The sequence below is a fragment of the Macrosteles quadrilineatus genome, unplaced genomic scaffold, assembly GCF_028750875.1.
Source record: "Macrosteles quadrilineatus isolate MER2022 unplaced genomic scaffold, UCM_ALF_1.0 Scaffold_3__2_contigs__length_128488019, whole genome shotgun sequence".
NCBI lineage: Eukaryota > Metazoa > Arthropoda > Insecta > Hemiptera > Cicadellidae > Macrosteles > Macrosteles quadrilineatus.
The window spans coordinates 128,159,177-128,182,736 of record NW_026542596.1 but is presented as its reverse complement, the minus strand read 5'-3'; the positions used below and the strand labels follow the sequence as shown (position 1 = coordinate 128,182,736).

General features: G+C 36.2%; 2 protein-coding genes across 5 annotated transcripts; one reads left to right on the top strand and one right to left on the bottom strand.

Annotated features, from left to right (window-relative positions):
• Window positions 1-1,228: 1,228 nt before the first annotated feature.
• Window positions 1,229-21,880, bottom strand: LOC128989989 (sodium/hydrogen exchanger 9B2-like). 4 transcript variants are annotated; one of them, XM_054412177.1, is made up of 10 exons: window positions 21,692-21,880; window positions 14,319-14,403; window positions 12,504-12,827; window positions 11,289-11,471; window positions 10,104-10,279; window positions 5,217-5,326; window positions 4,380-4,544; window positions 3,369-3,512; window positions 2,227-2,328; window positions 1,229-1,644 (listed from the first exon to the last, which is right to left on the bottom strand). In XM_054412177.1, the coding sequence occupies exons 1-10, from the start codon at window positions 21,786-21,788 to the stop codon at window positions 1,423-1,425; spliced, it is 1,608 nt and encodes a 535-aa protein (XP_054268152.1). In that variant the 5' UTR covers window positions 21,789-21,880; the 3' UTR covers window positions 1,229-1,422. The 4 variants fall into 4 exon arrangements, with proteins under 4 accessions (XP_054268152.1, XP_054268154.1, XP_054268153.1 ...); XM_054412179.1 differs by lacking the exon at window positions 3,369-3,512; XM_054412178.1 differs by lacking the exon at window positions 14,319-14,403 and having other exon boundaries at window positions 12,504-12,822.
• Window positions 14,631-15,342, top strand: LOC128989992 (programmed cell death protein 6-like). The gene has a single exon (XM_054412184.1). It carries the CDS (start codon window positions 14,766-14,768, stop codon window positions 15,279-15,281), a length of 516 nt encoding a protein of 171 aa, XP_054268159.1. The 5' UTR covers window positions 14,631-14,765; the 3' UTR covers window positions 15,282-15,342.
• Window positions 21,881-23,560: the final 1,680 nt, after the last annotated feature.

Here is a 23,560-nt window from a genome sequence, read left to right as displayed (position 1 = left end):
TGGGTTACTTAAAACTATAAATAATTTTAATCGTTGTTGTTGATTTTAAAAGTTTTTCTTTTTATTGTATATTTTATAGGTGCAATTTTCAATTGTGATCTACATTACCGACAGACGTAGAGCTTCCAACAGGTGCCTATAGGTAGCGTTTGCTGTATGATACCAGTATCAGGTGTTGGTGGTTCCATTCCGATGGGTTTTCAATTTCAATAGCACGCACTATCATGACGTGATGGTGATGTACAGTTGATTCGTTGTTAGGCCTACAGCAATACTTTTTAGGGGGTTTAGGGTGGAGGAAAGCTATTTTTGATTCAATTCGTCTATGATGTAAGCCTTTATATATTGCTTATATGCTGAACCAATGCTTGGATCTGATGAAAAGTTGTTTAAGTGCAGAATTACATTTCTTTTATTCAAAGTTATTTTCTATCTCAAATTGTTTTTGAGTAAAATCAGTTTCAAATCAAAACTGTAAAAATTGACTTTAATTACTATAGTGTACATTTTGTTCCATTACGCTTTTAACCTATCTTCACTCAAACCCCCTTAAAATTCCGGTGTATTTGTTGTGTTTTTGGACTTTGTGGGTATGCCTACTAATCCTCTTCTCTACGAGCTTAATTCCTGAAATTGGTAGGGGTGTTGGTCTTTGGCCCCAAAACCATAAAAGATGTTCAAATCCTAAATTTAATTCAAGCCCCCTTCATAGATTAAGAATATATCCCTATGTTCTTATGGAGAGTAAGCATTAATGCGGTTTGAGCAGACTAGAGACTTGTTAATAAGATAAGCTGGTCATGGGCATAAATCATTGGTAAAAGTTAATTAGCGACCAATCCCATCTTAAGCCCCCCTACAAAATCACCCCTTTAGAAAATGTATGTTTACAGTTTCTAGGCATTGTAGATATTTAGAAATTTTTAGCTTTGGTGGTCTGAAAAGAAAATTCTTTTAATTACAACTCTTTTAAAAGTAGATTATGATGGGGGAGGGAGTAGCTCTCAGCATAGCATTGTTGAAGTCTGTTGGTACTCCAGTTGTTTTGTATTCCAGCTGTGTACACTCCAGCGGTCCCTTTATGTAGACAACAAATTTCTGGTCTAAAAAGGAAAAAGAGTACAAAAATGAACTGTTTACTGTCTAAGGTGGGGAAAGGTAAATGATGTAGCTTATGTATCGTTTTTTTCCAGTGATATGTATTTTTATTGTTTTGTACCATATATTTCGGGAAATTTGAACAGCTTGTTTTCTCAAAAGATGTAACATTATTATTTTGTACACTTGGACAATTAATAACCAGTTGGGCATATGTGATGTGGTGAAGTTTAGGGGAAGATAAAAAAAGTTAGCCGTCACAAAAACACAACAAAATAATTTTACAAAAATCACAAAGCCTAATTTACAGGCTAGGGAAACACTTTAGAGATGATGGTCCTCCTCGTTACTTTGCTGGGTCTGTGTGTCGGATGTCTTGGCCAGCAGCCGAGGCCCCGCCACACTGGCCCCGATGGACCCTAGGGGAGCTGTGATGAGGATGGACAACACTGCGATGGTGAGGAACTCTGACCCTCGCTGGAGGTCGGCCGCAGACGGGTCCACTGACTTACGAGCCATGTCCAGGGCTTGAGGAGCCAGTGCTGCCTGTGGACAAAAAGATATTGGCAAAACTGAACTAAAAAACATTTTATTTACCAGTAGGAATGTAAATTAAATATCTTATACTCTTGATAGAACTAGAGTTCTTGTGTTGAAGCTGTAGCAAGTTTTAGAACAAAAACTAGGATACATAGGTAGTTGAATTGAGCCTTTGAAACAGTGAGCTAACGTCAATTTTTTATGAAAAAAGGTCTCATCATAGATTGAACATACTCAGTTGTTCTATGAGTTCATCTATTTTTACTTTTGTTAGTAATGAAATGGTCTGTAGTAAAATTCCATGGAAATTTCAGTATGGTTGTTCTTTAATAAATTAAAAAATGCCACTGGTTTAGAAAACACACACAAAATTAAAATATGAATTATACACACGTAGGATCCTGTGGAAATCTAGAACCGAATTTGTAAAAATGCTGTCAAGCATTTTTGACTTGTTATCAATTTAATAAGCGTATAATAAAATCATACATTAAAGGTTGTTTATTGCTGAATGGATTTGAATCATGTAGGTACTAAATCATGTTCAGAAAAACTATCCAAGCATTTAGGCAATAGTTAATTTGTTACCTGGACAGTGGCCTTGGGTAACCACGCTAGGTTAACAAAAACCACCTCCTTGAAGTTGAGTTTCCCTCCGACCAATACCAAGGAACAGGCGAAAACTCGCATCTGTAATTTAAATTGGTTTTAAGATGATTAAAACGATATAATACAATCTTAAGTTTGCTAAAGTGATCTTTTATGTACGGTTTTGATTTGCTTATAAATCAATAATAATATAAAGTTTGAATGTAAAACAAGCCACCTGTATAAACTTTTGTTTTGATTACTGATTATCAATTTCAGTTGACATTCAGCTTTAGCTCAAAACTAGTGTTGTTGTTCCAACTAATGATTTCTAATGACCAACTTATTCTTTTTAAAATAATTTTGTACTTTTTCACATATTGTATCTACCCTGATGTCTCTCTTAACTAACTATAATGTTTCTACCCAAATAAATCTATGCTCTACTAGTGTCTTAATAAAAAATTGTAGGTATTTGGATGGATACTGAGCATTTTACAAAAACACACACTAAAAAATACTTATATGTTAAAGTTGCAGTTTTAGAAAGCATAAATCTGTTTCCCAGCATTACTGTCTCTCATGTATACAGTAATTACCATAGACAAAAATAATTAAATATAGACCGTCAGCTGTGCTGCGGTTACAGGAGCGCCATGTAGTTACGGCATACACGCTACGTAACTACACGCTCCCAGGAACCTGTGGCGGTGTGCGCCATAACCTATGGTAACCATGGTAACCACAGCACGGCTGACAGTCTATACATTATCCATACCTAAAGCTTTTAGCGCTAAAGCAATTCAGCTGATTAATATTTTAGGAGTAGATTTCCAGCTTTCCTCTAAGCTAGAGTCAAAGAGTTCCATGTTTAACACACACAATGTATAGTGGTTGTTTGGCCATTTTTTATGTACCTTTAAATCTCGAGGCTCTTTTTGGGTAACTAGCTCAATTTTATCCCTTCAAATTTCCCTATATTTATTCTTGATTTTACAAAACAAATTGATCAAGTACTTACACACAAACTTACCACCATTATACAACAAAGAATATAGACACCTTAGGGTAACCTTTTTAGGTATCTATATCATGTTATTTAACACATAAGTTGTAATTAATTACACTAATGGTATACCAACCACCAAAGCTGCAGCTATTACTATCAATCCCCAAGTGAGTATTTCTGGTTGTAACAGAGTCAGATCTATCTCGGCTCCGATCAGGGCAAAAAGTACAGGCTGCATCACTTGCCATATCCCAGAGAAGATGTTTTCCACAGGGTTCTATGAAAAAATTATGTTGTGAAAAGCACTTTTATTTGTTCAATTAATTAATCTCCGTTTTGCTTAACATGAAGTCCCTAAAAAACTTGCTTGTACTCGAGTCGATGCAGTAAATTTTTTATTGTTTTGAATTCACATAAACTGGATTAGAAAGTGATTGAAATTAAAATGTTCTATATGTTGTGAATGAGAAAACAATACTTTTTTGTATCTACGTTTATTAAATAAAAGTCAACAATCCCAAGTAGGAATGCAGATGACATATCATGGATTATTATATTACATATTAGAATGTTAGACTTACAGAATGAATGAATACCTCACTCAAAGGCAACTCATACTGTCTGATTAAGACTAAGACATTAACCTAAACCATTGAATGTGTCTGAAAATTTGAAATTGAATTGTTTCTGCTAAACTCTTATCAAGAAGTAACTACTTTAGTAATATCACAGTCAGGTGAATAAGAACTTATTCCATTTTCCCTGGTAGAGTGGGGGCATTTTCAGGAGAAGTCTGGGGGATTAGAGTTTCACTAAATTTTCATCCTCTCCAAAGATACCTCTTTCCCATTACCCTTATTTAATGGTTCAAGATGTTCATTGCAAGCTTTGAATATTTGTATGAATAATAAACTTTTAAAAATCATTCTTCAGCCGTCCAACGAGAGGGAGACATGGCCCCATGCCTTCTTACGTAAGACTTTAAGGGCAAATATTTCTTCTCCTGAGGATCATTATTTTAAGGTTTCGAATGTAACACTTATCCAACGTTATATCCAAAGACATCCGAGAGAGTAAACATAGTTGAAACATGTCACAAAAATGTCATTGCCTGATGGGAGTTCAGATATTGTTCAAAGCTTACACTGTCGGCTGCCCACCCCTGCTGAGCCCAAACTGTGGAGGCTACGAAGGCCGAGGTGATGGCCACCAGAGGCCCAGCTCCTGGGTAACCAGCGAAGGAACTTCCCAGGACTGCACTCAAACCTCCACACCCGATCAGCACCACTCGCTTCCACACCAGGTAGTCCTGACAACATCGGAAAGTTTAAGTAGGAATATTACTTTTCAAATTCATCGCACAAGAAACCATCTTTAATTTTAAACACAACTGTTTTGCTACCCTGCTTCGTAAATGTTAGATGCTCTATCATAAATACGTGTCTGTTACCAATTTTTATGTTGATACAAAATAGATCATAGATGTTTTTTATGAATAATTGTTTGTACTATAATTGTGATGGAACATGTCTAGAACAATATTTCTAAAAACATAAAATGAACATCATATAAGGAACCAATAAAAATGTTGGGTCCAAGAGGGCTATAAGTTCCTTCATTAGCAATTCAGTTTTTGCAAGTAAATCAACCCAAAAGGAAAAACTTGAACCCCTTTCCTAGCAGATTAGAAATTTAAAATATGCAATATTGAAATGGTTGTAGTCTTGTTAATGACAAACATTTACTCTAGATACCATTGGCTATTTGCTGAACTTGTATGTTCATTGTGCATAGTGAGCCATCATCAAAGTGAACCATCTTCATTTCTTAATTTCTGTTCGTTTCATCTCACTATATTGTGAAGATATTTCCAAACTTTCTAAAATCCACCCTTACCTCCATTATGTGAACGTAATGGTGATGATACACAAACTATCTACATATGAGAAAATAGAAAATAATTTATGATTTTATTCCTTACATCCTCCAGTAGTGGTGTTAGTGCAGAGGTCAGACCCCAGACAGCTCCTACTGTAAGACCAACCATAACATCCAGAGGACCCTGAGATATTTGCCCCACCAAGCTCTCCCCTGGGAACAGACCATGGTTCGGGGATTGTAGTAGTATGAATGTTTGAATGTATGAATGCTTTTTACTGTAACAGGAAGCATCCCGTTCTGATTAAAATTTAGGGAGTTTTACAATGAAGATGAGTGCGTTTCTCAGGAATTTTAGGAAGAATTCTCCAACACACCTAGGCATCTTATGGTATCATAAGTTGAAAAACCTTGGAAGTGTGCTAAAATGTAAAAGTAGTGTTATCCCTGGAGTACCTAAATAAAGGACAATGTCTAGAGCATACGCCTCAACAGGAATTAGAGAGTACAGGTTAAGACATTTTTTAAAGAGGTTGAGGCTTCTTTTAACCTTGCAATTGCCCGTCCACATAGACTACAAATCTGTGCGTGGAACGTATCCAGCAAAGCAATGGGTGAGCCGGTACAGTACGAAGGTGAACTGTGCTGATAAAATGTTTGCGGCAGTGACCAGGATCCGAACCCACGAAATCGCTGCCTTGGGCCCGAAGTCAGTGACGCTACCAACTGAGCCACCGACTCACCATGTACACTTTAGCCAAAATGCCCAAAATGTCCATAAAAATGGTGCATCATGTGTAGTTCATAAACTGTCACCAGTGAGTTACTTGATTCTTACTTACTTGATACTTGGTGATCTCCCACTGGTAGCACAGCTGCGCCGTGGTCGTCAGTTTTTTATGGCCTATTTTTCTTGTAGATATTCTTCAATAGAATAATATGACCTCTTCAATAAATATTCTTTGAATTTCCTCTTGAATTCATCTTGATCTTCAATGTTTTTGATATTTAGAGGGATCAAGTTGTAGATTAAGCTTGATAAAAACTTTGGTCCGTCTATCTTAGTTCTATAGTCTATCTAAGTTTAGTCTATCTAAGTTCTACGACTATCTGCAGTACTATCCTGATAATTAGACATACAGGGTGTAAATTAAGTCTGGCACACATTTTTTATCTTTTTTTCTATAGTAGATAGAAGAAATCAATTTGCGGGAATGATTAATAACAAATGTTAGGCACTTTTTACAAATTTTGAAAATAAAAATTCCCTTAAGGGCAAGGGGGGGTGGGGGGTAACTAAAAATTTTCAAATGACAACCCCCATCTTGTGACCCCTCATTTTAAAGGTCATTGGAAGAGAAATCCAAAGATGTGTCTAAAAAATTTTTTTTTGCACCCTATCCAAGATGGCGGTTTAAAATGTACTTAGGGTTCAATGGGTAAATTAGGTATGGCACACATTTCTTATCTTTTTTACTCTTTGTAGATAGAAGGAATTAATTTGCGGGACTGAGTAAGAACAAATGTTTGACACTTTTTCATAATTTTGAAAAAAAATCCCCTTAAGGGTAAGGTGGGGGTGGGGGGTAACTAAAAATTTTCAAATGACAACCCCCATCTTGTGACCACTCATTTTCAAGGTATTTGGAAGACAAATTTAACGATGTGTCTGAAAAATTTTTTTTTGCATCCTGTCCAAGATGGCGGCTTTAAATGTGCTTGGGGTTAAACGGGTGGGGTCTGGAACACAATTTTATCTTTTTTGCCATTAATAGATAGAACTTATCCACTCGTGGGACTGAGCCAAAATCAGGCACCTTTTTATTTATTTGAAAAAATCCCCTAATGGTAAGGGGGGGGGGGCAACTAAAAATTTTCAAATGACAACCCCCATCTTGTGACCTCTCATTTTAAAGGTATTTGAGAGACCAATTTAACAATGTGTCTAAAAATGTTTTTTAAGCACCCTGTCCAATATGGCGGCTTAAAATGTGCTTAGGGTTGAACAAGTAAATTACGTCTGAAACACATTTTTATTTTATTTTTACCAAAAATAAAGTTATAATAGATTTGATAGTTTATATCAGAAAAACTTGGACAATAGGACGAACTGCAATAAACAAACTTATGTAGCTCTTATCACTTAGTAAATAAATCTGATAATTGAGATTCCAGGTTTGGACGTTGCACTCACTTGGAATTCCTATCCTCTTTCTTAAGACTGCAGGCTAATCAGGTAACAATCTTATCAGTTTTTCCTTATTCCCCTTCAGTCTGTGTAGGTAGTTTCTTTGGAGTAGTCGTAAGTACATCTTTTATTATTTTTATTTAACATGGCGTTGTTAACAACAAAACAGAAGATAGAAATACTTGTCATTGTTGGCTATGGAGATAAAAAACGGACTCAACTTGAAGCGTGTGATATTTTTAACAACTTGTACCCTGATCGCCAAATTAATCGAGCTACAGTATCTAAGATATGTAATAAGTTTGCTGAAACGGGGGATGTTGCAAGTAAACCAAGAAGTGGTAGGCCAAAATCTGTACTCACTGAAGAAACTAGACTGAATATACTTCTTAGCGTTGAAGAAAATCATCACACATCGACACGTAGGATTGGAAATGACTTTGGGATAAGTCACATGTCGGTCCACAAAGCCCTTAAAGCCGAGAAGTTTCATCCTTTTAAGGTTCAGTTAATACATGAATTGAACGAGGACGATTTTGACCGCAGGATTGAATTCTGTGAACTCATGATGCAACGGTGTACTTTGGATCCAATGTTCAAAAATAGAATTGTATTTTCAGATGAGGCTTCATTTAGTCTTCATGGTCACGTGAACAGACAAAACTATAGGTATTGGTCTCCTGAAAATCCTCATTGGGCTCAAGAATGCCATACTCAAAATCCCCAAAAAGTCAATGTTTGGGCAGGCATTGTCGGGACCAAATTAATAGGGCCATTCGTGATCGAAGGAAATCTAAACGGAAACCGTTATCTGGAGTTACTGCGAGAGTCGATAGTACCTGCCATTGCCCATGAGTTTCCTCCGGAAGACGAAGAAAATGTTGTCAACGAGAACATTTGGTTTCAGCAAGATGGCGCACCACCTCACTATAATGCTGAAGTCCGAAATTACTTGGACGAAGTTTTTCCAGATCGTTGGATAGGGAGGCGGGGAGCTATTGAATGGCCTGCCAGATCACCCGACTTGACGCCGTTAGACTACTTTTTGTGGGGCCACCTAAAAAGTAGAGTATTTGTTAACCGCCCAGAAAACATCCAGGATCTCACAGCAAGAATAATAATGGAAGCACGATCTATTAATGAAGAAACGCTGTCCAGGGTGGTAAACGAATTTTACAATCGGTTGGGGCTCTGTCAAGTTTCTCTTGGGCATCAGTTTGAGCATTTGTGAATATTAACAAGTACGTAAAGTTGATTATTGCAATTACATTTATTATTTAGTTTAGGAATTCTATTAATTTTGATTGCTATTGTGTTTTTGTTGTTGTAGGGTTGTAGTATTATTGTAATTATTTGGTATTCTATTTTATTGTATTGGTAATCAATTTTTACACTATCAAACATTAGAGTATAAAGGAAAAAAGGTGTTCCAGACTTAATTCACCCGTTCAACGCTAAATGCATTTTAAGCCACCATATTAGACAGGATGCAAAAAAAACATTTTCAGACACATCGTTAAATTTGTCTTCCAAATACCTTTAAAATGAGGGGTCACAAGATGGGGGTTGTCTTTTGAAAATTTTTAGTTGCCCCCCCCCCTTACCATTAGGGGATTTTTTCAAATAAATAAAAAGGTGCCTGATTTTGGCTCAGTCCCACGAGTGGATAAGTTCTATCTATTAATGGCAAAAAAGATAAAATTGTGTTCCAGACCCCACCCGTTTAACCCCAAGCACATTTAAAGCCGCCATCTTGGACAGGATGCAAAAAAATTTTTTTCAGACACATCGTTAAATTTGTCTTCCAAATACCTTTAAAATGAGGGGTCACAAGATGGGTGTTGTCTTTTGAAAATTTTTAGTTGCCCCCCCCCTTACCATTAGGGGATTTTTTCAAATAAATAAAAAGGTGCCTGATTTTGGCTCAGTCCCACGAGTGGATAAGTTCTATCTATTAATGGCAAAAAAGATAAAATTGTTTCCCAGACCCCACCCGTTTAACCCCAAGCACATTTAAAGCCGCCATCTTGGACAGGATGCAAAAAAAATTTTTTCAGACACATCGTTAAATTTGTCTTCCAAATACCTTGAAAATGAGTGGTCACAAGATGGGGGTTGTCATTTGAAAATTTTTAGTTACCCCCCACCCCCACCTTACCCTTAAGGGGATTTTTTTTCAAAATTATGAAAAAGTGCCAAACATTTGTTCTTACTCAGTCCCGCAAATTAATTCCTTCTATCTACAAAGAGTAAAAAAGATAAGAAATGTGTGCCATACCTAATTTACCCATTCAACCCTAAGTACATTTTAAACCGCCATCTTGGATAGGGTGCAAAAAAAATTTTTTTAGACACATCTTTGGATTTGTCTTCCAATGACCTTTAAAATGAGGGGTCACAAGATGGGGGTTGTCATTTGAAAATTTTTAGTTACCCCCCACCCCCCCTTGCCCTTAAGGGAATTATTATTTTCAAAATTTGTAAAAAGTGCCTAACATTTGTTATTAATCATTCCCGCAAATTGATTTCTTCTATCTACTATAGAAAAAAAGATAAAAAATGTGTGCCAGACTTAATTTACACCCTGTATAGTAAATTACAAGGTAAAAATGCGTTTCGGATTCCACTATAAACTGTAGGTCCCTTAGTTGTCGTTGGATGTATGGGCTATTAATTAGCAGTCCTGTCTAAGGAAATATGTTAGCCTTAGTAAGTAACAAGACTACAAGATCGCACCACTCATCCTACATCTCCATTCATACTTGGCTTAAAATACCTACCTCCGTATGGTCGACAATTTACCTGTTGAGAATATAATACTGAGACAGATTGAGAAGACGGATATTGCCAGTACGTCATCTATGCTAGATGCAGCAATGACTAGAGTGGAGATGCCTTTGCTCTCTCCATAGCCTTCCTTCTTCAGTTTGAGTAGTGTGGGGACCACTACAGCTGGGGAAATGGCACACATCAGAAACCTGCAGATGTCAACAAGTGCTGTACTGTATGTATAAATGTTGAAGTATTATTTTACCGTACTTCAAATTATAGCACATATTTAGATTAAAATATGGTTTTGTTGTAATTTGCAAAAATTCTTACATTTTTTAATGACTATTTATATCCATGTGGGGTTAATAGCTTTCTTTGCTTATGATGTTAAACACAAATACCTTACAGATGTAAAAGTTGAGTTAAAAATTTGAAATTGCAGTTTTCAGTTATCAATACTTCCATTTAAAACTCAAATTATGTAACATCAGCAATGCATGATGATAATTTAGTCTTAGATATGTACCAATGAACTTGTTGTTGTTCTCATGTAATTATACATGTCAAGACTTTAAGACTTCCTCTCCGCAAGTAAAATTCAGGAGACTCAAGGGAATTTGTGAATTGAAAGTAGTTTTGTCTTTTTCCCTAAAAAGGCTTTCAGTATTCACCCACTACAAAAGGATTCTACAAACAAGCGTTCACTAGCAAATTTTTATGTCAGCTAAGCAAATAACAACCTTATTTGAATGTTTGCTTAAACAAAAGATCAATATTGCCCAAAGCTGGCAAGTGAGTGATGCAGAAGAAGGTGGATTTGAAAAACAGGGTCAGAACTGTTATCTGGGCAGAATGATAAGGATGGGGAAAGAAGGATGGAATTTGGAACATATTAGAATTAAAGCTTTGTCTACAAAATAGTGGAAAATAATAAGGCGGCCGAGGGGAAACTCAAGGGTTTTCCTCTCTGTTCATAGAGTTATTCTGGAAGGAGATCCTACAGGATACACAGGGCAAAGAAGAGGTGGTGTTTTTTGTTCATCCCCAGAAGAAAGGGAGGACAGGAATACCCATATTCACAAGGCATCCCTTAGCAAAATGTTCCCCTCTCGAAAAAGAAACAAAAATGTTGTGAGCTATAAATTAAATATATAATGGATTTTTAAGCAATGAATCCCCTTAATATGACCAATATAAGAGTGATGGTTTCCATACCCGAGAGCAAACCCCCACAGCCAAGGGTAGCCGAGGAAGTGATGTGTCATGATAGCGACTGTCACAGCTTCAACCAGCCCTGGACACACAGCCAGTCTTATTACTGTGAAGGACAGCTTGCGCAGAGCCACAGGGTCTAGACCAAGACCTGCCTTGATCAGGATAACACCAAGAGAGATCTCCCTGCAAGGTCAATACAAATTTGATATGGTAAGTTAAGTTTTATTTTGGCTTTAAGGAAAGCTGTTTAGCTGTAGAGAACCAATAACTGACGTTGGTGTCTAAATGAATATCAAACCATAGACAAAAAGAATCAAATATAGACTGTCAACCATGCTGCGGTTACCATAGGTTCTGGCGCACACCACTGGGAGCGTCGTGTAGTTACGTAGCACGTACGCCGTAACTACATGGCGCTCCCAGCGGTGTGCGCCAGAACCTATGGTAACCACAGAACAGCTGACGGTCTATATTTAATTCTTTTTGTCTATGATCAAACCAATGACATTATGAAGATTACCTTAACATTATACTGTATAGAAACAATGGGAAGACTTCTTCAGTATTTATAGTCATTGGTTTTCAATAGTAAAAATAGATTTGTCATAATATTTTTAATTTTGAAACCTGCTTTTGCGTGTTTCATGTTGGTTAGTTTATTTTAGAGTGCTCTGATGGTAAATAAGTTCCTCTTTTGTTTTAGGATAGATTACAAAAGTTCTGCTTAACCACCAGAATACCAGAACTAACTGGTTAGAATACCAGTTAACCAGATACGTATAATTATATAGATATAGATTTATTTGGTTATAAGAAACGAAAAGTATACTTCAAACTACCCTCTAAAACTAGACGGAATCAATTTTAAAATTATTCAGCTGATCCATAAAGATGATATTGTAAATCTACGCAGAAGTATGATTGATCTGTTCCTTAGTCAATACTATCAGACAACTGTTAATCATTTAGTTTCTAAAGAAAAAAATATTGATTTTGTTTGATGTTCTACTTTGAAAAAAATTCTTTGGTAGACATCCTTTAATTGAGCGTTGCATACTTACAATAGAGTCTCAGTATGTTACAACCTTAAAGTTTCACAAAATAAGTTTAAAAAAAAGTGTGATTTCTATGAATGTTTTATTGAGTAGAATCTAGAAGGAAACAAATCTTCTTACAAAATTTGTTTAATATATCTTTTGGCTGAACAGGTATTACCTCAAGGTACTGACGATGTTGACGTACACCCCGCTGACACTGTACAGGTTGGCAGTCCGCATAGCGATGCCGGTGATCAGCATGCCTAGGATGGCTGGAAGATGCAGCAGTTCTACCAACTCCCCTACCAGCTGAGCCAGTAGTACCAACACCAGCAGGTTGAACAGGCCACCACCTGGCAGCACCTCCCTTCCGACCAGGACTACCAGCAGCAGCCAGACTACCATCAGCAGTATCACCACTCCTAGCAGTCGCACTAGCAGAGTGTTACCGCAGCCACATTGGTTCACAAATAGCTGACTTAGCCATCCGGGATCACCTGTGCTGGGCAATAGTTGTAAAAATTAAGACGAAAGCTTTGACTATTACCATAGACAAAAAGAATTAAATATAGACTGTCAGCCGTGCTGCGGTTACCATGGTTACCATAAGTTCGGGCGCACACCGCTGTAGTTAACGTAGCGCGTACGCTGTATCTACCGTGGCGATCCCAGCGGTGTGCGCCAGAACCTATGGTAACCGCAGCACAGCTGACGGTCTATATTTGATTCTTTTTGTCTATGCTATTACAAAAGCATTGACTTTTAGATACTTAAGTAAAACATCCTAACTATTTGGACCAGATGACCAGACACTCATCCTACACTCATCTCCATTCATACTTGGCTTAAAATACCTACTTTGTACGGTCACAATTTCATAGAACAGTAACAGTATGTAGCCAATCCAAAAAAAATTTAGTTGAAAAGCCACTCACAAATGCGAAATGTGTTACTGTCTAGAAATTGAGGTACTTTTATGATCTTTGTTATAGTTATAGTTATAGTTATAGTTATAGTTATAGTTATAGTTTTATATATTTACTAGAATTATACAGTTAACAACAAGTTGTCCTCTTAGTTGTTTTTGTCTGATTTGATAAAAATGTTACAGTATTTGAGTATTTGACCGGAAATTAGTGATTGACATCAGCCAACCAGTTCAGGATGAATTTTGCCTTGAGCTGCAAAAAGCCTTTGCACTCCTCATGTCCGTGGGTCTTTGAGGTATGGAATAACCTCAGCGGAGAGGTTGAGATTTTTTTTAAATTTAATGCACCTGAAAACAACCTTTAACATTATTTAAAGTTGAAATACTGATTGCAATTTATGTATTTCCATACAGTATATATTTATTTTTTGGTAATTTGACACTCCTCAAACTTTAGTGCTATGGGCAGTCGGGGCTATAGAATACATGTATTATATAGCCCTGATGTTCAGTAGTCAAAGTCATATACAAAGAGGGTCCTGTTTTGTTGGTGAATCCAACTATGTTCATTTTTATTTTTAAACTGACCACATTTGGTCCAGATTGTTCTAGAAATAGTCCAAGAATATTGTGAGTGCAAATCATTACAATCTGCACAGCCTAGAAATGTATATTAGACAGAATAAAGTGAAAACAGAAATGGAAATGTGAGGACAACTGAGAGCTGTGTATTATATTGGAGAAATCGTTGTAAAACTTAGTGGAAAACGGTTGATTGGATGAAAAAAATGTCTATCATCGACTTTTTTAATAATAGTGCAAGACTTGTTTATTGTATTTTTTAAATATAAAGCATAAATGTCTTCAAATTTCATTCAAGACAGTTGAGTTTGAATGTGCTGATGAAAACTAAGTATTTCTCTACATAAAAAAAAATGCATTGATATTTAACATGATTGTAACAGAGTGAAAATATCATAGCAATTAACAGTAGTAAATAAAGATAGTTACAATACCAAACTTGCTAAGCTCACCTAAAGTACATTATTAGGTAATTTAAATTACCTCTTCAAAGGGGGAGGTGTGGTTCTGTTGGAGAATTCATTGGGTTCCTGGGAAGTAGGAGCTTGTGGAACATCTGAATCTCCTTCTGTAAAAAAAGCTTTTTTTTTGTAACTTTAACACCATCAGTTAATAAAACACGATTTGATTGTTAATTAAACATCTTTGTTGAACTCACAGGAGAAATAGTTGACAGGATACTAATGAATTAACTTACCACTAAAAAAACAATGAGTAAATTTTCTCTTAATTACTGTTCTAAAAAGTTTGTTTTTAAGCTTATACAGATGATTTTAAAATTGAAAACAAACTAACTGTCCAAGATTGTATTTTTGTCTAGCCAATTTCAAAATTCTAGTTTACACTCACATTCCATAGGACACAAATAGACTACTTTATTATTCGTTGAAACAACTAACATTTTTTTCAAAGTATTTACATGTTTTGACAATGGAAGACAAACAATTTCTTTGGCAAGTTTTTCAAAGAGTGGATTTGGATAAAAGTGGTTACATAAGCTCTACAGAACTCCAACAATCACTGTTAAATGGTTCATGGGAACCGTTCAACCTAGAAACTTGTCGACTCATGATAAAAATGTTTGACAAGGAGAAGAAAGGAATGATTTCGTTCCAGGACTTTGGTGCATTATGGAATTACATCACAGAGTGGCAAAATTGCTTCAGAGGCTTCGACAAGGATAACTCTGGAAGTATCAACAATCATGAACTTCTAACTGCTCTTCAGACTTTTGGGATGAAATTTCCTCTGAAAACAGTCGATGTCATTATAAAACGATTCGAAAAAGGGACCGAGGGGAATATATTCTTGGATGACTTCATTCACTGCTGTGTAATCCTTCAAAATATTACAAACGGATTTAAAAAACTGGACCCATATAATAGAGGGGAGATCAATGTAAAGTATGAAGACTTTGTTGAGTTAATTTTTGAAGCTGGCCTTTGAAGCTGGAACAAATCAGTTTTTTATTCAAACATGGGGTATGTAAAATAAACTATTGGTGTGTATATGGTAGATATTGTATTTTTAATGACGTTTTTTTAAGTTGATAAACATTCACCGGTTATCTTTGGGAGGATATCACCACGCAACTTTAACCCTTTTTTTAATGAGCTGACTATACAATTTATTAACTTATTTCAGTAGGCCTACCTACACCAAATTTATGTTTGGCAGGGGAGATGATAAACAGTTTTTCAAGCGTACCCTACACATATTACGTGCCTAATAAAAGCACGCTGTTTTGTGTTGTTTGGTTGTGGGTTTAAGTTTAAGTTTGTTGCTGGTGTGGGAAACTGAGCAATCTATCACAAAAACCGGCAAAAAAAACTCGCCTCCGAATCGTGTGGAAGGTTTCTCGAGTGCAGCAAAGGCAGTTTGGACTCGTGTTACCTATTATATATTTCATACAGTTATTATTAAGCATAGAAACAATTTGTCTTTCAAACACTAAACAACACGTTTTAGTTTAGGTTAAATCCAAGCTTTGGACGAAATCGGAAACACTGCAACAGCTGATCGTTGTCGTAGTATCTTTAAGTGTTGCCAACTTATTTTCAATTAAGTGCACGTATTACATGCCTAATAAAAGCACGCTGTTTTGTGTTGTTTGGTTGGAATACTGGTGTGCGGTAAAAGTAAGTAAATGCAGCAATTAGCAACTTTCTGTACTACAGTATAATCAGTGCAAGGAAGCCAACTTTGTCGGGTGACTGTAGGAAAAAAATGCTTATATTATGTACGTAACACGTGTAAGCTAGAAAACAAGTTAGCAACACTTGAAGATACTTAAGCTTCGATCAGCTGTTGCAGTGTTTATTCGTCATTCCATTTGACCAATTGCAATTCCGTGTTAGCAATATTATTGTCGTTCAACGCTTGCATCCTAATGTAAAACGTGTAGTTTAGTGTTTGAAAGACTAATTATTATTTGGAAGTATTTTTTTTTTTGCAAATAATGTGAAAGTTGTTATAAATTTGTTGCTGCGTGTTAACATAAATATTACAAACTAAAAATTGTATTCAGATTTTGATTCATTAGGTTCATTAGGTTTGTTGAATTTTACTCTGATTTATATGTTCTAGTTGTGAAACAATTTCATTTGGGTTTAAGTTTGTTTGTGAGACAATTAATTTCATTTAGGTTTTAATTTGTACAGTATATTTTTTTACAGTAACTGTAGTTAAAAATAGCTTATTCAACTTATGTTTTTAAATCAATTTACATGTATATAGGTATATATTATGTTAATACTATACACACAGTCGACACACATAAAACACTTTAGTCGACATCAGCACACCCAAAATATTTCCAACTCCCACATGAATCTTCAGTCGATGGTAACACCACGTATTTCTAATAACCTTCCTTAGCTTTGGATAAACATAGACTTTGAATGTCTGTTGGTAAGTTAAATTTAAATTATTGCTGTGTGGCTTTAACCACAGAGAATAAACCAATTGTTGGTGCTTTATTATCTGTGCTTTAACAAATAATTAAGTGTACACACATGATAAGGTAGAGCCATTCGGAATGGCACCATTTTGCAATTGCAGTACAGCCAACGCTACCTGTAGGCACCTCTGGAAAGCTCCGTCTGTCGGTAATGTAGATCACATCTTAAAATGTCCTAAATAAAATATACAATACGAAGTAAAACCTGTGAAAGTAACAGTTACGTTTAAAAGTATACATAGTCTTAACTTACCCAACGTAAAAAATCTTTAGTTTTTCGTCATATTCTTCCTCGATTTTGGTCGTAGAAATTTTTGATTCTCGCTGGAAAGATTGCTCTAATGAAGTGTATATATATATAGAAGTAATTGATGAATTACTGGGTGGACCGATGCTTCTAGGTGTCAAAGCGGCAACGCTTTATGAATGTGTTAGGGCAAACCTAGTAAGGACACCAAACCGACTATGGGAATACACCTCAGGAGCGGCCTTTGTTCACCTTTTATAAATTTTTTTAATTTCTAATATTTCTTTAAAAAAATACTTCTGGAAAGATTGAGTTCTTTCCGTTAATTCACTGTCACTATGCAAAGTCGTATTTAACTAATTACTGTATTCAACACAGACCATGGATATTTTACTTTCTTCCCCTACATAGTATATGGAGAAAGCATTGTTTTCGTCAAACTTTTCGAGTTTGAGTTTTGAGTGGATGTATCCGTTTTGGACCCCCTTAACAATAAAACGTGGTTTTCGAAGTGATGTCTGTCATTGAATTCAAATGATTGTGTGACTGAATTGACATTATGTCGATCTAGATGAATGGTGTTGTAGTGTAGACAGCAGCTGGAGTCGCAGTGTTGTTAAAGGTTTGTTTCTTACTCTATGTCGGAAGTAGGCTGGTAGCCTAACCTTGACAAAGAAATATCTACCCCAACCGGAATCAAGAGTACCAATTTTGCAACTTAACTCTTGTTTCCTTCCTGAGTTTTGGTTTTGTAAACAAACTTTCTAATTCCTTTAGGTACTTGCCTTAGGATTGTGTGTTAAAAAGTTTATTGGTTTATGTACATCAGTTCCAACACGAGATAACATATGGTACTTAAGGAATATTATAACTATTTCAGCACACTTGTTGTGGGGGTGTCGTGCCAGAAGCGACCGTGCCAGAAGCGACCCGTTCCACTAGCGACCCACCAATTTCTTCCGTGCCGCTAGCGACCCAAGAATTTGGAGCGGGAGGCGAGTTATGAATTAACGCCGATTCAACTCATATTCTTAACAAAAACTAAACAGAATTTCTTTATAAAACCATTAAAACGATTTACTGTCACATTATAGTAGTTTGCGCAACGATTGCGTAAAGATAGAGTTAACGACACGAGTAGAAAATTTAAGGTACAAGCCTTGGCGAGTGCCTTAAAAACTTCTACGAGTGTCGTTAACACTATTTACGCGAGTTGCGTACACTACTTTACCTACGACGGTGTTTTCATTACTAAAAATCACTACTGATAACTTCTAAGAGAGGTTATGTTTACGTTGTCACCCTTTCTCCTATAATACCCCAAATTGGACAGGGGAGCTATTTACAATAGCAGAAGTTAATAATACAAAGCCTGTGACTTATATCTTGAAAGATGAAAATGGTAATATAATCAGGGGAGGATTCTATACAAAGGAGTTGTTAAAGACCAAGTATAAAGACATGTATTTGGTAGAGAAGGTAATTAGGAGAAAGGGTGACTTATTGTATGTCAAATGGGTTGGATTCCCAAGTAGCCAGAATTCATGGATTTCCGCAAAAGATACCATTTCACAGCCCCACCACTAGAGGCAAGAAGCAGGAGCCCGACCATGGGTCGGGGGCATGCCCGGGACCAGGAGCGCGCCCGCGACCGGGAGCGCGCCATGAGCCGAGAGCGGGTCCGAGTTCACATGCAAACCACACATGATTTTGAGAATGATAAGACAGAAATATAGACAACAACATATCAAACAACTGGAAAGGGAAATGGTAGATGTACTAGCAATTAGACATGGGCGAGGGGGGAGTTGGCCCAAAAACCTCGTCCCTCAAAAAACGGCACCGACAAACTATACTACTTCGATATGCACATCAAATTAAAAAATGGCAGCCGTCCAAAGATTTAAAATGGCAGATTCAAGAAATCTTTGAACGGCTGCCACTTTTTACTCAATTATCCGTTTGAGTTCAAATTTGAGGCCATACCGGTATTCGATTCCTGTATATTTGAGTTAAAATATACAGGAACAGTTTTCCGCCCACTCTTGGACTTCAGTGTAAAAACTACGTCAGTAAAATTATAAACAATATGCAAAGCATGGTAAACCTACATTTTTCATAACAAAACTTATTACATTGAAACACCCATGGAATCTTCCAAGGGAGGAGACGTATTCGTGATTAAGGACGATTCACTTAAACTGTTATCACAGGAAACAAATAAATTACATAAAAAGGCGGAATGTCGTGATGATTGTTTAATACTTTGCGTTTGCGAGCGTGCAGCGCGCACGACAACCCGTTTATGTAAATGGCGGTGTGCATGTCGCATTCCCAACAAAGGGACAACTTTAACAAGATAACTTGGATACATTGCCTACGTTAGGTATTGTAATGTAATCTTAACCACCGTAAAAGAACTGTATAAGGTGGTTATGGTTTCCGATGACAACAGCTTTTATAGGTTGAAGTATCGGTTGACCTATACAGTACTACTGGATACAGTTGTGAAGAGTTTTAAGCTTATGGGTTGCTTCTTAGTGGTTAGAGGTGTTTATTTGCCTCAGATTAGGGTGACTTGCCCAGTGAATGACCGGTTAAGGTAACAAGTTTTGTTAACTTAACAATGCTCTCAAATGAGAGTATTAATGCTATATATTATTATACTTACTTTTTGGTTGATATTTAAGGGTTTGCCCTATATCATAAATTGTTCACGAAAGCTCAATTACGCATGTAAGAATTGTTTTTTATACACCAAAGTCCATCAAATGACCGATTTCCGCCAGTGAATAAACGACTTTGGAAGGTTTAATAAATCACTTATAAAATCAGTAATATAAAAAGGGAATTTATATTGTTTGAAAGTTTTAGCAAAGTTTAAAAGAAAAAGCCTAATGCTATATACAAACATTATCAGAAGTATATAACAATTTACATGTAACGTCAAAGAAAAAAAAGGTAGGCCTAGAATAGGTCAAACCCTATACCCAAACCCTATAAGGTCAAACTAGCTGTTGGAAAAACGTCTTAAAGTGCCAAAGAAGATATTCGATCGGGATAAATCGTAACTCTGGACTGAATAAAACACCAATCAATAACCATTTCAATGACAAATGTTTACTAGTAGAAATAAGTGGGTGACCGATAGATTCCGGTAAATGAATTTTTAATCTGATATTGATAATTACATTTCTTAATATTTTCTGAGCATTTTGATGGTAAATAATTGTAAACTAGAATCCAAACCCAATTGCTGGAAATTTTGTAATTTTTTAATACTACGCATTGCCAAATTGAACAAATAAATTATATTACTTACTAGGAGAAACCCGTCGAAATCGACGGTTAGGGGCCTCTTCGTTTATATGGGCGTGCGGCTTCATTGGCAACAAATAATGCAAATAAATGACATAGCAAAGTGGCATTTCCAAAAAGAAAGAATACTGTAAATTGGCTGTTACGTAAATATTAATGTTAAAATGCATTGTTAATCAACGTATCGTATAAAGGATGATGTGGTCTAGTTTTTAAAGGAATATGACCTTTCTGTCATTACAGTAGCTGATCAAATAGTATTTACTCATTGGGCCATTTTTTACAGCCAAAATGTAGTGTCATTTTCAAAAATGCTGCCAACCCAGTGGGCCACGGTCCGTAATATAGGCCACTGCAAATAATTTGTCAAAGATAGGTACCGGTACCATTCTAGGCAAGGTTTCTTTCTGTGTTCGATAAGAGCTCATCAATTTTTAAATCAGTAAATAACATTGCAAATACTTCTTTTAGACAATGCAATAGCTCCCAATAAACGTGTGTTGTTTAAAATACAATTTAAGAATTAACAGCTGTTTAATTCAAAAGTATTATCCACATGATGAAAATGTAAACAAATCTGTGGAGGGATCTTTAAAGGCTTCTGGGGCAGAGCCCTAACGGGATTCACATCGTGTTTCTTTTGGTAACTCATCTAGAGACCAAAACCTTTCTTTGGACACCTCTACCAAGTTTCTACGCCCAGTCGTTCTCTCAAGTTAGTGGAGACAAAGTTTCCAAATAAATATTTAGATTTCCCCATGTTAATCTTATGGGAGAAAATCCAACTTTGATGGAAGATCCTGCCCAAACTAATAAAAATTTCAAAAAATTAAAAAGACTTTGCAAAACTACAGATCAGGGCCATTCTTTTGACACTTTAATTATCAAAATCGGTCCAAAAATGAGAGAGGAGTTCTGTTTACAAAAATCAGCTTAGCGTATTATATATATAGATAGATGGTATTACAATGATATTACACTTTAGACGTAAAAATCTTTTTAGTATGACGGGTGAAAAAGTGTTGTTACAGTATATTGTTTTAAGTACAGTACGTAGATAGTATGTTTATTGTATGTATAGTCTCTGGACGATAAATGCTATTCTTTATAAATTACGAGTAACATTTTCCGAATTTTCGACACTATGAAAATTAATTGTATTGTCTCATCAATGTAATGCTAATGAAAAAAAAATTGTGAAAGGAACATTTGTTCAAAGATAAATTACGAACAAACATAATTACTCGTCCGAATTCTTCTTTTTGACTATGCTCGACAATTTTGTCGTGGCTACTCCCTCGTATACAAAGAGAATCAAAAATATTTACTTACGCGTCCCCTCGTCGCCAATGTAGAAGGCTCGATTGGCATACATGTTGAACGATGGACACGTTGATTGGCTGTCAAACTTCTTTAACATTGCAGACATTCCTCGAAAACATGATGTTCAGACAGAACCACATTCTACCAGTTCACACCAGAAAGTGTTAATTCTTCAGTCACATTTCAACTGTTTGCAATCACTACAATAGAAACCGAATAGTCTGCTACGGTTTACAATATCTTTATCTTGTCTGTCGTGTCGGTCTTAAGAAGTATCTTAACACTTCACATTATCTCAAGTAGGTACTAATTCTTTTCGTGTTTGTGTGCCAATGATTAAATGGTACCACATGGATAAGATTTGGGTTGGAATTACATCAATGTTACAAAATGTTATAAATAAATAGGTTTTCAAAAGTTTTATGATTTATCAAAGGCCATTTTAGATACTGTCTGTGGAATGGAACGAAATCGTAAAATAATACAATTTGTCCGTGAGGTTTGTTTTATTTAAACTAAACGGTTTCTACCTCCACTTCATTCATTATAGTAAATATCCATTACTAGTGCACCTGTTGCTCGAATTCGAGCAATTGCAAAATGTTGCAGGCGTTATTTCAAAACTAATAACAGTCATAATTTTCGATGACTTAAAAGACTCAACCAAAAAGATAAATAAATAATCAATTACTCCACACCAGTTATCGAAACTATAAACGAACTGAACTCATTCTGAAAACAAACACTCACTCCACTCCAGTTATCCAAACTGAAAACGAACGCTTTGGTTTGTATCATGTATTTACTACGAACAGCTGTAATTATTAGAAATTATTCGTCTGTTTAAGTAAACATAATCTTTCCTTCATAAGAAAAACATTGGGATTTTGATGGCCTGTGGGGCAAAGCCCGAGAACTTTTATTGCAGAATTGGTGAAAGGGGGCGTCTACACAAAAACACTTAATTTTGACACATCGTTTGTAAAAATCGAGTGTAGGAGTTTTGCCAACGGGTATCAGGTAGAAAGGGTCCCCATCCATGAATTCCACATACTGAGGAGTTTTGCCAACGGTTGTGGGTTGAGCGAGAGCGATTACACGTGACCGTGAGAGTGGCTTCCGCTAGGGGTGGACAAACCAGGCAGGATGCTGACTGTATTCAAAGTAATGGAGTTATGCACCTCTGACTGTGAAAGGAAATGTATTGAATTTTTAACCTAACCTAACCTAACCCACTGCGACAAGCGCATAACTGCCAAGCGTAGACAACCCTGACAATCGCTCTCCCTCCCTCCCTCAGTCCTCACACTCTTTCTCCCACCACCATCGTTGGCAAATCTCCGCACCAAGAGGTGGCCGAAGGCATCCCCCCCCATCTACCTGACACCCGTTGGCAAAACTCCGGTTCCCGTAAAAATCCGTCCATTATTAACGGAGGAGTATTGTTTCGTAGAAATCGCCTTCCCGTATTATATAAAAGGATAGTCCAGTAAAGTTGTGTTAACGCACAAAAACATAATAAATCAAAGGTGTTGATCTTTGCACAAAGTAAGCAGTACATGCATTTTATTTACCAAAGCAATTGTTATAGTTTAGTAAAAAACAACTGAAAGTATACATTTAAATCCTTGTACCCCCTAGTAATGATAGTAGAAAAGTAGCTCTAGGCACATTTTCTGGCTAGAAAACTACGTGCAGAATCCCTTTATGAATTAAAATATACTCGAAAAAATAAGTACAACGAATGAATTTTAAATTTAAAAAAAAATTAACATGGTCCTTATAAGTTGCCATGCTGGTGACGAAACATCAGAATATAATCAGAAAATCAAAACAAATGGAAGAAATTCCAATCACATGTTTTATTTACAGTTTGGG

What these genes read in the sequence shown, in the direction of transcription:
- LOC128989992 (XM_054412184.1), top strand. Translation starts at nt 14,766, where the DNA reads ATGGAAGACAAACAATTTCTTTGGCAAGTTTTTCAAAGAGTGGATTTG.
- LOC128989989 (XM_054412177.1), bottom strand. Translation starts at nt 21,788, where the DNA reads ATGTCTGCAATGTTAAAGAAGTTTGACAGCCAATCAACGTGTCCATCG. An exon ending in CATTGGCGACGAGGGGACGC is followed by an intron (nt 14,404 to 21,691) that starts GTAAGTAAATAT and finishes CTTTTTTTACAG; the next exon opens with AAGGAGATTCAGATGTTCCA. An exon ending in CTGTGGGGGTTTGCTCTCGG is followed by an intron (nt 10,280 to 11,288) that starts GTATGGAAACCA and finishes TGACATCTGCAG; the next exon opens with GTTTCTGATGTGTGCCATTT.